The 13955-nt window shown below is 48.0% G+C and overlaps 1 protein-coding gene across 3 annotated transcripts in view; it reads right to left on the bottom strand.

Annotated features, from left to right (window-relative positions):
- The window catches only part of TNIK (TRAF2 and NCK interacting kinase), a 151591-nt gene that overhangs the window by 39525 nt on the left and 98111 nt on the right, over positions 1-13955 (bottom strand). For all 3 annotated transcript variants that reach the window (XM_050308683.1, XM_050308684.1, XM_050308685.1), the window contains exons 8-12: positions 12706-12760; positions 11905-11983; positions 8045-8220; positions 6278-6344; positions 5233-5437 (exon numbers count right to left, since the gene is read on the bottom strand). In XM_050308683.1, the coding sequence (XP_050164640.1) occupies positions 5233-5437; positions 6278-6344; positions 8045-8220; positions 11905-11983; positions 12706-12760 (582 nt within the window). The remainder of the gene's footprint in view (positions 1-5232; positions 5438-6277; positions 6345-8044; positions 8221-11904; positions 11984-12705; positions 12761-13955) is intronic.

Raw genomic sequence — 13955 nt, 5'->3', positions numbered from 1 at the left:
GGCCCCGCTTCAGCAGCTGGCAAACATCTGGAGAGGACCTGGCACTGCAGCGGGAAAAGCCTCCAGCAAGGATTGATGGGGATCCTGCTCTAAGCAGGGATTGAGCTCAGGGAGATGCAGCTGAAAACAACTGCATGTAGAAACGGAGGAAAAAAAAAGGGGGGAAGATTCAAAGATCTCTCTTTCATTGCCTCCTTTTCTCCCTGTTTTCTGCCTGCTCTCTCCCACTTCGAGTGCACACTTCCCACATTTCTCTAAGCCTGAAACTACTGTGTGTATTTACACTATCCAGATTCATTATTCATGCGAGGCAAGAGCACCAATTAATTAGGACTGCATTTATATAACTCTGCAGGTAAAGCTATATGTAGCCGCTTGTAAGCCAGAACGGGATCTTATTTGCGCTGCACTAGATATGACAGGTTTTAAATATTGATGAGAGAAGACACACGAAGGCAAAACCTCTGGTGGGAAGGCCCTTGGAGGCCTGGCATGAAACAAGGACTTCAAAGGAGCAAGCTCACTTTGCTAGATCAGACACATTCAGGGCTACGAGCGATCGCAGAGCTGCTGCCGCCCCACAAACCCAGTGAGCTCAGAGAGGCACCTACACTTGCAAGAAGAGGCTCCTGGAAACCTTGGCTGCTGGCTCCCAAACATCAGCATGAGCCAGGAAAGAAGTGGAAGGGGAATTCCAAGTGACAAATGAAAACAAATATTCTAGGTGGTTGCGTTGCTGTGACAGGCTCATTTATCTGAGCCACCAGGGAGAGAGTGACTGTGGCTGGAATATCATCTTTCCTGACACACCAAGCACTGGAGCATGGAGAGGTGTTTTCCACTGGTAGAGAAACTGGGTCAGAACTTCCCACCATGGCAAATGGGGATCTGATAAGCTCTGAGCCACTACAGGAGCTTTTAGTCAGGATCATCATGAAAGGATGCTCTGTGCAGGAAAAAGCTCATGCTTCAGAAACTGTGAGCTCTACATGCTTCCCAACCAAAGAAAAACCAGAGAGATGCAAGACTTAGACCACACCTGTACTACAGGAGATGCTGTAGTACACAGTTCTCCTTGCAAATGGGTACAGAAATGCTGCTGGGACCACTGCAGTGCCCCATGTACCACATCACTGTGAGGGGGCTGTCATCTGAATGACAATGTTCCTACAAGCTGAAGGACACCTGCACATGCAGAAGAAAATAACAACCACCATTTTAGGTAATCTAAATTTATCTATGATTAATTGCTTGATTTTTTTTGGCATTGCTTCATAAGAGCTACCAATAGATGGTCTTCTGCTGATTAATTATACAGGAACTTCAGTAATTTTTTTATCCCTTGAACATCCAGCTCTCTAAGTGCACTAAATGAAACCTCACATGCGAAGGGCAAGATGCTTAGATTTGCCTTACGCATTCCCTGTAAAGATCTGACCTTCATTTTATATGTAGAAAGGAAAAAAATCCACAACGTGACAGAAAAATGAGGTTATGTAAAGCCCTCCCTGACTCCATCTGCCCACTGCTGCCAAGGGGCCTGCACAGAGATTTGTCTTGCAGGATCCCTAAGGCTCCTGACCCCAAGATATGTTATTCCTACAGCTCAGTTGGAGTTTCAGTGGTTAAACCAGTGCATCAAGGCTCATTCTGTTCCAGCAAGAAATGGAGGGTTGATTAGGGAGCTATATATATATATTTATATATCTAATGTAGGTATATACAGGGAAAAACTAAAATATAATCAAGCCTTATAACCCTTCTGCATTACACAAGCATTTTCCTTGGTGCTATTTGATCTATTGATATTTAATTATCTCATTTGAAGGTTAATTCTGCTGCACATCCTGAATGCACACCAACTTTCTGCATGAGAGAACCCAAAACTTCAACTGTATTCCCATGAAGGTCCCAGTTTCAAAGCCAGCTTGGGCATTTTTTACTTCCACCACAATTTAAGACAGCTGCACATCTAAATCTCTTTGGCTGCCTGGAAGGAGATTCAGCCTCAGAGAAGGAAATTGGTCAGCTGTTGAAAAAGGAGGCCCAAGTGTCTGACAGATGCGAAGGATGGCAGTAGGTCTTGGGGGTAGCACCAAAAGACCAGCAGAAGATTTCCTCACTTGACTTTTTAATATATGCTGTTTAATATATTAATTTATTTGATGCTATTGTTGGAGCAACATTACGAGATGGTAGGTTTCCCCAAAATGGCCCTAAAATGAGAGGTACTTTGTGATAGGTTCAGAAATCCCGATTTAGAAAGATCTAGGTGACAGAAAAAACAGGATTCCTTCATTTTGAGCTCTACTGGGTGAGGAATGAGAAATGGTAGGAGCTCTACCACTGTCAGTATTTAAAGATAAGACTGCAAGAACACGAAAAAAACCTCCTGAAGGTCTGCACTGACAGAGGAATGGACCAGTTAACCCACTAGCAGGCCTTTCTCCAGCTCTTTTGCTGTGCATCTCCAGTACAAATTAACTGCAGGCATTTCTGAGCTTAGCATCCTCCTAAGTCAATCCTTTTGGAGCTGCACTTGGGCCCAAATGTCAACTCACTCCCTCAGCCTGGCCACCTCGGCACAGTCTTACGACAAGTCAGAGCTCTTTCTACAAACACAGTAACATGCTTGGCAGTACTGGACAGCCTGACTTAGGAGCCCCAAAAGCCACCAGCTCCAAGGGTTTATGTGTCCTGGTTGCTCTACTGGGTTTTAAATGTCAACTTTATTTTGAAAAAACAGTAATCTGAGTCTTCCACTGGCCTCTCCTCCCAGAGATCTGCTGGTCCAGTGCTGCTGGTTGGAGGCACACCCCATCTTAGTCAGACCATAAAGTACCACGGAAGAAATCCTGTTCCCATTAACCAAAATAAATCTGTGGCCAAGAGTCATCAATGAAAGTTTTGCTGATCCCTGCATCTACTAATTTTCTGTGGTTCTCCCACAGCAGCCCACAGCAGATACCCAGCACCTTGCAGCTGGCAAAGCCACAGCTGGCCACGCTGGGGAGCAGCACCTCTGCCACAACCCACAGCATTTGCAACAGGAGGTCTGTACCCCTTTCAGGAACTCCTGCTTTAATCCTCACCAAAGCAACTCAGCTCTTTCTTGCTTGCCACACGAACAGTGTCTAATGGAGAGCAGAGCTCACTTTGTGTCTGGAGATGCAGATGAAGCTAAACCTGGACAGATGGACCCGAGAAGATGGGCACTCGAGGAGATGCTGGGGCTACCACAGCTGCCAGCTGGCCCCAGCATCTGCCCTAATCCTTGCTGAGCCCATGGGGCTGCTCACACCAGGGTGGGCAAAGGATGCCCTTCAACTACAGTCTGTCTTTCCCCACTTCTCTGACGTGGCAGGAGCATGGAAACACCTCTTTGTCAGCTTTGCTCCAACATGTAATTTCCCTTTCAAATTAGGTCTGAAAGGTGTAAGGCAGCTGTTAGAGCCACCACAGAGGCACTGGTTTTAAATCCTGGCTATGGCAGAATTGGCTTTTAATGACTTGGGGAAAGAACAGGGGGAACTGGCAAAGCCCAGGGGGCTGGGCAGAGCCCGGCCCAGCAAGGCAGTGACTCCAGAGCTCGCCAGCTTAGCAAGGGGATTAGTCCTCCATTCAAACCCTGCCTGGGAAGCAGTAAAGAGAGAACAATTTTCTTCTATGTGAAGAGAACATATTAATACAGCAGCAAGCATTGTGTTCATTACAGGATTGCAGCTAATCTGGTGTCTGCTTTTATTCTGCTGTTGTTCTGCTCCTGTACCGCTTGCAGCAAGAGGGCTGGGACAAAGGCAGAGCCAGGCTTCCTTACAACAGTCCTCAGATAAACATCCATTGGGGCAGGGGATTTCAGGGTGCATCTATGTGCAAACCTTGTCCTCTCTCAAAGCAGCTCGCCAGCCTTGGGAAGGGAGCAAAGCCTGACCTACAAAAGTATTGAACACGCTGTGCTCTGCGCTCTGACAGCAGCACAGACCTACATATTTACCAGACTGAAAAAATGCTTTGCCTGGGACTTGCCTGTGTTGGGTTTTGCCCTGGAGGGGCTCAGAGGACCACCTCAAAGAGGGTCCACACCATCACCATCATCATCACCATCAGCTGCCTGAAATTCCTTCCTGTCTGTGCCCCTGGCCTGCAGGCATTACCCAGCACAGGGAGAGTCTGGTGACCACAGTAACAGATCTCTGGCTCGTGCAAATTAAGGGGGTGACTGCTCTTGTAGTCCATTTACTGCAAATCCTTTTTTCAGACATATTGGTGACCTCTTTGGAAAGCTAATTTAATGACCCTTAACTATGAACCCTTCAATCAGTCTCTTGGAATGAGTTCAGTGGGAGGCAATGGGTGTATTTGTGCAAAACCCCATCAAAAACCCAAGAGAAAAGCCTGGGGGTTTTTTTTGTGAACTTCTGCAATCCAAGAACCAAGAGCTAAAGCAAAAGTGAGCACTTCCTACAGAGCACATGGCCAGGCTGAGCAGCTCAGGGACACCCAAAGTCACACGGTCAAATCCTGCAGCTGGATTTTAAATGGGGTGGATAATTTTATGACCGATCGCATTTGTAGCTGGTATGTTAAGACAAGGGTAATGAAATCTTATCCTTCAGGGCACATATGGATCATTGCACAAGTCAGGCAGGCATCTGCCCCTCCCCTGCAAGAGAAATTGTAATTGGCAGGGACCGTTAGGACTGAGGTTGAAATTAGGGATTAAATGGGACACAAATGGCAGATGGATCTGGGGAAAGGGAAAATTGAGCTTTTCAGCCTCTTCTCAACTGTAACAGACCACAGCAGCAAATAATGATAATGAACTTGACAGGTGCCTGTATCAGGATGAGTTTTGCCCATCTTGACCGAATACAACTGTCACACCAATAACAGGTTAATTCTGCTCAGTAGTTCCAGGGATCCCTTTAAGTTTGGCATTTCAGTGGTTTATTTATATCAAACCAGTTCTATTACCTTCACAAGAGCTGGCAGTACTTAACTGCAGTGAGGAGATCAGCTGGAGTATGAAGGTATGCCACAAGGATGAGTAGGGGTACCTAGTGTTACACTTTGACCAGTGTAACAAAAGTTTGGCATTGCTGACCAGGGAGATCAGGACATGACCTTCTCAAACCAGGCTGAGAACAGTCACTTGGCACCTGCTACCAGAAATCCTGCCGTTCCACCCCAAGCCAGCCTCTGCCGGCCCGTCACTCTGCTCTGGCCAGTTACCTCCTCCAGCCTTCGCCTCTGCTCCTTCTGCTCCTCAATCCGCTTCTGCCGCTCGGCCAGCAACTGCCGCTTGTGCTCCTCGTTCTCCCGCTGCTGCTGCTCCAGCTGCTGCCGCCGCAGCGCCTCCGAGCGCTCCTTGTTGGCCAGCTGCAGCCGCAGGAAATCCCGCCTCAGCGTCGACTCCCCGGGCAGGTTCAGGATGGAGCTGCACGGGACAGAGGCATCAGAGAAGATCCCCTCCCCGCATCCTCAAACCTCTTCCCCAGGGAGGTGATTTTCCGACGTGGTCCCTCTCCCCTCCATCCCAACAGCATCCGAACACCCAACAGAGCTTGGGTGGCAGCGGGTGGAGGAATGGGGGGACTGCAAGTGTCAGGGCAGGGTGGCAGACACAGAGCTCTGCCCGTGGCCCACCAGTCACTTATTTGCTGAAGGTTTCCCTCACATTAAGTTCCTAACCAAAGCCTCTGGTGCTGCAGTGGCACACACTATATTTAGCTGTGCACAAAGCACACTTAGCATGAATCACTGCCAGCTATTAAAATACTACATTATCTCGGTGAAATAATGAAATAACCTGATACTAATTACAACAGCTCTGAAAAATGTCACCAAAGAAAGTTCCAGCCCCACGGTGCTTGCAGTGGCACTGGGGAGGTTTCATGGTGAAAAGTTACATGGAAATAGGGAGTTACACTTGGATGTAAGGAACCACAGTTTAAAGTCTTCTTTAATTTCATCTTATGTTTTTCCACATCTCAATATCCACATTCCCATGACAGCACCCTGCTGTGATGCAGGTCCCACAGGCAACAGGGTACCCTACCCAGGCTGTCTTCCCCAGCTTTTGGCTAAGGTGATTTGGAGCATCAGTTTATACCCACGCACCACCCGGCAGTGAGAATATCCTCTGTTCTGCCAGGGAACAGGACTCAGTGCTCAAAGTGTCCTTTTTCCATTTCCAGTTCATATGAGCCCATAATTCAAGCTGATTTTATACAGAGCTAAAGGGACATAAGGGCAGAAATGAAATGCTGATTCTTACCTGGGCTCTCCAGAGTCATTTTCCTCCTCCTCCTCCTCACTTCCACTGTACTCATACTCTGTCTCATCTAGGAACAGAAGAGCTCATCAGTGCCCTTTGCTGGACTCATTTGTTTTTCCAGTGGCTGAAACCCCCAGAGCTCTGAATGCAGAACAGACAACTCTCTTCTTCTTGCATGGCTAAGAATAAGCAGCATTACTGCTCTTCCTTTTCTGGTTTTATGGGGGATTGCAAGGCCAGGGAAGCAGAGGTGGTCACCCTGGGTGCTGCACTCACATGCCTGTGCCAGCTGGGAAGAGGGCTGCAGTCCCGGCTGGTGCACCACGGGCAGCACCAGCACCAGCAGGAAACAGCCCTGACAACCACAGCCCCTCAGTGCAAAGATGGGGGTGTCCATGAAATCAGAATTTATCCCCATATGACAGCAAGTGACCCCTTCTTTAGGAGGGTTCTGCAGAGGGAGGTGCCCCACAAGCTATTGAAGCCACAGTCAGTGGAGGGTGGGATTTAACCATGGCTCTGAAGGCACCAACTCCTCTTTCCCCAAACATATGCTCTTCCTATGCAAATCCATGTAATTTCCAAGCAATGAAGATATCCACATAAAAGCCCACTGCAATGTTGTGCTACGCACTGCAATTTCTGTTGGGATATCATCTTTATCGGATGAAGGGAATTACAGTAAAAGAAAGGCCCACATTTATCCAATTACTCTCCATCTCTAGGGTCCAACCTTCATTTGCCAGACTAAACACATTTAATACTTCACTGGGATCCCATTTTATTGTTTTGATTGTAGTGAAATCTATTACAAGGGGCTGGAAGGTACGCATGAAAAATTAATTCCGCTACCAATAAGAAGAGAAATAGCGACGTATTAATTTGCTGGATTCTGCAAATGAGCTTTCAAATTAAAATTCAGTTCACAAGCTGCTGAATACTTCAACAAGTTTCTTCTGCTATCTGATCTTTCTTGCAGAGGACTTTGATAGGGCCTGGAGAGTTCACTGAAAACATTCAGTTTAATAGGTTATTCCTCGTCAGTGGAATTGCTTTGGGGCAAGGGTCTTATCTCGATGTTCATTTGCACAACTCTGCCATCGCTGGTGCAGCGTGGATGTCACGTAGATCAACAGACTGGGCATGAAATATGTGAGCTGGGGAAAATTCAGCTTAGCAGCTTCATCCTCCCACACGCCAGGACCTATCTATGTAAACGTATATTTTATACACACATTTTAATGAATCAAAGCTTAGATGTTCCACGTGGAAATTACCACCTGGACAAAAAAAAAAAGATCAAAAACCCACACCATTTTTCATTAGGAAAAAAAGAATTTTTAAAAGCACTGATTAGCTCTAATGACAGTCACCTGTCTGCTTCATATGAATACCCACTGGTTTGTTGTGGCTATTTATTTTCGTTTCAGTGGCTGAGAGGAATCAAATCAAACACAGCAATCTGACCTCAAAACCATGGGAAGCGTGGTCACAACAAGGGATCACACCACTGAACTCAACCAGACTGCAAACAAACTCAGCCATCTGAATGAGGGGACCACGAGCAATCCAGTCCTCTCTGCCTTCCTTCTTCTACCCACATCCTTTGCCTGCACGGACATGCCTTGGGATCCTACAACAGGGATCCCCAGGCACATGGCAGAGGTCATGGATTGCCCAGATAGGGATGTCTAAGCACATGGCAGGGGTCAAGGACTGCCCAGGGTGCTGCTTCTCCACTAACCCTCCTCTCTCTTCTGCTCTCACCTTTCTCGCCTCGCTTCTTTTTAGTCCTGTCGATGTGGTCCTTGAGCTGGATGCGGACCTGCCTCTCGTTGGGCTGGTCTCGGATGAAGGGGTGCTTCATCAGCTGCTCTGTGGTTGGTCTCTGGCTGTGGTTCTTCACTAGGCAGCTCTCAATGAAAGACTGAAACTTTTTAGACCTGGTCAAGGAGAGGAAAGGAAGGTAATTTTTTGGCTGCTACACCCTTCTTGCTCAGATGCCATCCTTCCAAAAGGGTTCCCATGATCTCTCGATGCTCAGCACTGTCTCAGAGCTGCACCATCACACACACCCTTTATGAATTCATCCTCTCCTGTTCTTCCCATGCATGTTCCTATCTGTAAATTCCCGGTGCAATTAGGAGAAACCACTATTCTGCTGAGCCTGCAGAAAGCTGGGAACCATCAGTAAGACTACGGAATCACCAAAGCCAGACGTGACCAATGGCTACCGAGAAAAAAGCAAGAGAGTATTCCTTCTCCCTTCCCTCTGACCTGTGAAATTGCAGGTAGAAATAAGAGACAACACATACAGATATAAATGTAATTCCTTAATAGATTGTTTCTCATATTTTATGGCCCCAGGCAGTGTTTCAAGAGATGAATCTTTCTGAAGATGAGTGGGACAAGTTAAGTTGATTTTTCTTTAAGATTTAACATCCCAACATTAAATGGCTTGTTAAAGCTCTGGCAACCTCTGGGCAATGCTGCTGCCTGCAGCCCTTCCCTGCTCTCTCAGAAGCATCACTAACCCACCAGATCCAGGGGGCCACCATGACCTGGACTCCCTGATCATGGATCCCAGTGAATGGGACACACCCTTTGGGCAGCATGGCTTGGGCAGAGGGGGGGAACATGGCTGTGAATGGCAGAGCTGTGGCCTTCTCACAGCCTGCCTGCCCACAAAGTTACATTCAATCTCAGCTACAAGAGTCTCAGCCAAATCTTTAATAAACAAATTTCTCTTAGACTCAAGTGTTGCACATCAGAAGTTTTCCTGGAACTAATTTCATCATATTATAAACCCAAGAGAACAGGGATTTACAAGAAAGGAAGATGTTGACAGGCTACTATAGTCTATGTTGCTTTAGCAAATAAGAAAATGAATATAAATTAATGTCAGAAGCCAACAGATACTACAGAATTGCATTAGAAGTAAAACAATAAGCTTTCAGGGATTTTACTTTTAAGCTGTCAGGCTAAAAGTGATTTATCTTTTAAGTGCTAATCCATACAAATTGAGATGCAAAAATAAAATACACTACTGGATCCAATTAAATCCTCCCTCCAGCTTTATTAACAAGCAAATCTTCCTTCCCCACCTTGCCTTGAGAAACCCAGTGTCTTGGTGTATCCAGAAGTGACAATCCACATGATGTTCAAACAAATTCCACTTCTAAAACATGATTCTCCCTTGTTGGTGTGAAGCTGGAGAGGCTCCAGTCCTGTATGTGTGGTCCAGAGCATGTGCAAATACGGTCCAGGTGAAGTAGCTAAAAAGTTATTCTGCAGTAAGTGATGGGTCTCCCCATCTCTTGAGGATGGGGATTGGGATGCACCCTTGACCTCACTGAGCAGCCACGGACAGGGACCAGCTCAGGCCTCTGGATTCCCCAAAATCTTCCTCTCTAAAAAAGGCAAGCCTGCCCAGTCCCACAGTTCAGCCCTCCCTGGAGCTGGAGCAGAAGACAAGGGCCTTCTCCCTGGCTCTGATCCAGGAGGACACCATCACATGCCTCATCCCCTCCCCAGGCCCAGGTCAGCCCACCTTCCTGAAACACTCCTCCTCCAGCTCCTGGGGTTTCTAAAGCTTAAATCAATGTTTGCAAAGACTTTGCAGCTGCTTGGATGAAAAGTGGTCTCACAGTGCAAATATCACCTCATTAACAAAGAGGTTTTGTGTCTCTTACAAGGCAGGCCTAGGGAAGGTTTATGGGAACGAAATCACTAAGGTTCGAGTTCATTTTGTCTGCAAAACACGGGAAGAAGAAAAATAAAGCTCCATTGCTGGTTGGCTTTAATGGGGAAAGAAAATGATACACCAAAGACTTCAATTTCATAGGAACAGCACTATTTTAAAAGCCAGTTCAAGTATTTAGTGAGCAACAAAATTTTTTTCCTCTCTGCAATTTTCAAGTCGCGGCAGACTCCCATGCCAGCATTCCCTCTTGGCTTTCCCTGACTTACCCTCAAAGGTGCTGGAGTGCCTCTACTATTTCTTTCAAGTAAGGAAAAAGATGTCTTGCCCACCTGGTGTACTTCTATTTACGTGCTGCTGCACACAAAAGCAAGGACAAACTCAAGGTTCAAGCTGAACCCTTCTTCATTTGGCTTTCCTCTTGTGATCTCTGCTTGTGAAAACCAGCTCACTGACTGCCAGAGACCCAGCATGAAAGCCTGGTCAAACACCTCCACTCTTCTTGGGATGGGCATGCAGAATTCCAGGACCCATCCTGGCAAGGCACGTGGAAGGTGGTGCCAAGGAACATCCCACCTTGCACAAAGCACATCATGGTATGTCAGGGCAGGGACTAAAATACAACTTCCACTCCAGCTCTGTTTTTACCTTTAGGAGGAATGTCCTGCTCAAAATGTGCTTTCATCAGCTCCCCTCTGCCTGGAGGCTGAAGGAATCTTTGCTGAATAAACAGCACTTTGGTATGAAAAATAAACTCTGAAGTCTCACAATCCATTTTGTGCTGTAGCAGTGAGGATAATGAAGGAGCTGGTGATCTGGCAGAAAACAAGCATCTACACAATTTTCTCAGATGACTAATGGTATCCTCAAAAGGTTGTGCAAGGAGAGTGAGAATCTTTGACACCCTCTGCAGAGCCAGCTGGGAACGGTCCCTCTCCTCCTGGTTTGGTACTGGAGCAGCTGACAAAATTAAGATGCCTCCTGCCAAAGGCTGGGTGAGTTTTTAGGGGCTGTTCCTAAAACCCCAGCAACCATGCATTGGATGCAGAGGACTCCAAGACCCTCTCATTCCTGTCCCAGCAACAAACTACCTGCTGCTGAGGTACCAAGTGTTTTCCATGCCCACTGTGTGCTCTTCTCCCTTTTTTGTGTGTCTGTGTCTTCAGTAAGATAATAAGCAAAATTTCAGGGATTAAGGCAAGGCTTCCCTCTGGGAGCTCAGCCTATCTGGGAGCACAGGGTTGTCTCTCCAACCTCTGGCAAATCTTTCCTGATGAAACCACTGCTGAACTGGGGGCAGGCAAACAGCACGAACCAAAGACAAGTGTTTTTAAGGCCTCCACTTCCATCAATACAGAACATACAGTAACAAAACAACATCTGCTGGGCTTCAGGAATATTTTTCCTGCGGGTTTTTATTGGCATGCCTTGCCTTTTTTTTTTTTCTTTCCCAAAACAGTGACGTATCTTTTCCTGCAAAATTTTAAAATAAAGCCCAAACTTAAGTACAAATCTCCGCATTCCTGGGCTTTCAAGATAAACTATCCTTTTTTTGGCCTGGATACATGTTTCCACTTGAAAAACGGAACCTGACTGGAAAGAAACAGGAGCCAAGCAAAGTGTCATCAGACTTCAGGCTGCACAAACCGCCCTGGAAAAGCCGGCACCGCCCTGTGAAATGGCAGTGTGAGAGTTTGGCTCTCTCTGCCTTCCAAGGATGCCCTCCGTTCCATCGGGATTCTTCAGCCCAAAATTCCTCTCCCCAGGAGATCAAGACCCAAGCCTGCACTCACAGGAGGGATGCTGGAGACCACCACCAGCCCCCAAAGCTGTACAAACATAAACACAAACACCCAGCCCGGGCTGCAAGAAACAAGCTGCTCCAGAAACATTTCACAGTCGCTGAAGACGGAGAAAAGAAACTCACCACTTCTTTGACTTCAACCTCGGGGCTGGGTTGCGGGGGATGAGGAAGAGGGCTCTCATGGGGTGCATGTCACACAGAGCTGCAATTTGCAAGAAGAGGCATTAAACACGGACACCCAACCGGGGAGACCCAACTTTCCCCTGAGGCTACGAGACCTGCAAGACAGGTGAGAGCTGAGATCCCCACCCAAGGGGGGTGTGTGTGTCCCCAGCAGCGCCAGGTTCAGCGGCAGGGAAGGGCTGGGGACGCCTGTGCTCCTGCAGCTGCGGGTCCTCAGCACCCACCCAGGTGCCAGCAGCAAGGGGCCAGGAGCACGGTGCAGCTGCACCGCGTGCCACGACGCTCTGCCCTGTTTACCTGCACTCACCAGCATGCAAGGACGGCCCCAGGGTCATGCTGAGAGCCGTGGCAGTACGACCTGAGCAGGTGCCCCAGGGGAACCCAGTGGGTCACTGCCGGTGTCACCGCGGAGGTCGGTAAAACAGCAGCCCTGAGGAGCAGTGTTTTACCTTCCAGTGCTCCACCCCTTCTTCATCTGTGCTCTATCTGAGGAAACTGAGTACCAGAGTGCTCAAGTAAGTCACACAGATGTGCTCACTGCCTATCCAATCCCCTAGGCCATGCTGCCCTAGCAGCTTTGTCCCCATGGATGCCGCAGGCTCCATCTCAGTGAGCCCAGGTTGCTTGGGAAAGCCTTGGCATGGTGTTTCCTGCACAGGACTGAGCTCTGGCTGGTGCTCAGCAAACCCCAGCACGTCACAGCCCAGGGTCAATGAACACAGAGGGAATGACTCTACTTACGGGGAGCACCTTCGGCCATCTCGATGGCTGTTATCCCCAGAGACCACAAGTCACTCTGTAAAAGAAAGCAGAGGGACATTTGTGACATAAGGAAGCACTGTCACAGCATCAGGTAAGGCTCTTCCCAGCCCTGAGAGCTCAGCTCTGGGAGCCAGATCCTCTGCAAGCCCCCAGACTGACATCTCAGACACTGCCTCATCTTTCTGCCACATGTTGGAGCTTTAGAAGGGGCTCTCAAGCCCAATATTTATGCCAGGGTTTATTTCAAAACTTTCAAGTCGTTTCTGGTGTGGGACATGGCCACCTTGCTGGCACCACTCCCAGCAGCTGTGGTGGGGACACTGCCCAGGGACTGATGATGACATGAAGGTCCCCTGGTGGGGGCATTTTAATGAGCCCTGTGCACTAATGAACAAAACCCTCAGTTCCTGGATGAGCTGGTCACAAACTGCTCCCTGGATGCATGGCTGGGAGAAGCAGAAAACCTGGCTGCTGGCTCCCTGCTTATGTGCTGGGTGACACATATCCAGGGATTTGACACAGCTCCACAGAAAGCAGGCTACCTGGAATTGATGCTTGGAGTGTGCTGAGATACCTCAGGAGGCTCATGTATCATGGACTGCTCATTAAATGGAAGCCTAAAAGCATCATTTTGCCAGTGGAAGGAGAAATGGACACTGTTATTTACCCAGTTCCCAAGCCCTGCTCAGCCCACATGGTTGGTTGAGTCTCCTGAAGGATCAGAGCAGAGAGAATGCACCTATTTGGGAAACTCTTGGATTTCATACCTGTATCACTTTTCCTTTCCATCTTCTCCCTTGCAAACAGGGACACCTGTATCCCCAGCTCCCTGCCAGAGAGCAGTGGTGAGCTCCCCTCCAGTGCCTCCTCCCCACCCCACCATCACTAATGAGCTGTGGCTGCACCTCTGGTAATGAGTCCCAAAGGATGGACTGGGTCTCCTGCCAGTGGAGGAGGCAGAGGAAGGATATGCCCAGCGAGAGAAAATGAGCACTTTCCCAAATGACACCGCCACAACTTGATTTTTTGGCAGAAGGTGGCTAATTCATTATTATGGACACCATATATACAGGGCTGCTAAAGATTCACAAGCCAGCACCTGCTGGAATGGGAACTGGACTCTGACCAATTCATCTCAAGGTGGAAGGGATGGACTCTGCCTTCCACCCTTTCTCCTGCACCTCCAGCTCTCACATCGTGCTCTCCTTTGCTCTGCTCTCTGCCATGTC

The sequence above is a fragment of the Myiozetetes cayanensis genome, unplaced genomic scaffold (assembly GCF_022539395.1).
Source record: "Myiozetetes cayanensis isolate MyiCay16 unplaced genomic scaffold, myiCay2020 scf13, whole genome shotgun sequence".
Classification (NCBI taxonomy): Eukaryota; Metazoa; Chordata; class Aves; order Passeriformes; family Tyrannidae; genus Myiozetetes; species Myiozetetes cayanensis.
The sequence above is the reverse complement of the archived record's forward strand: the minus strand, read 5'-3'. Positions and strand labels throughout refer to the sequence as shown.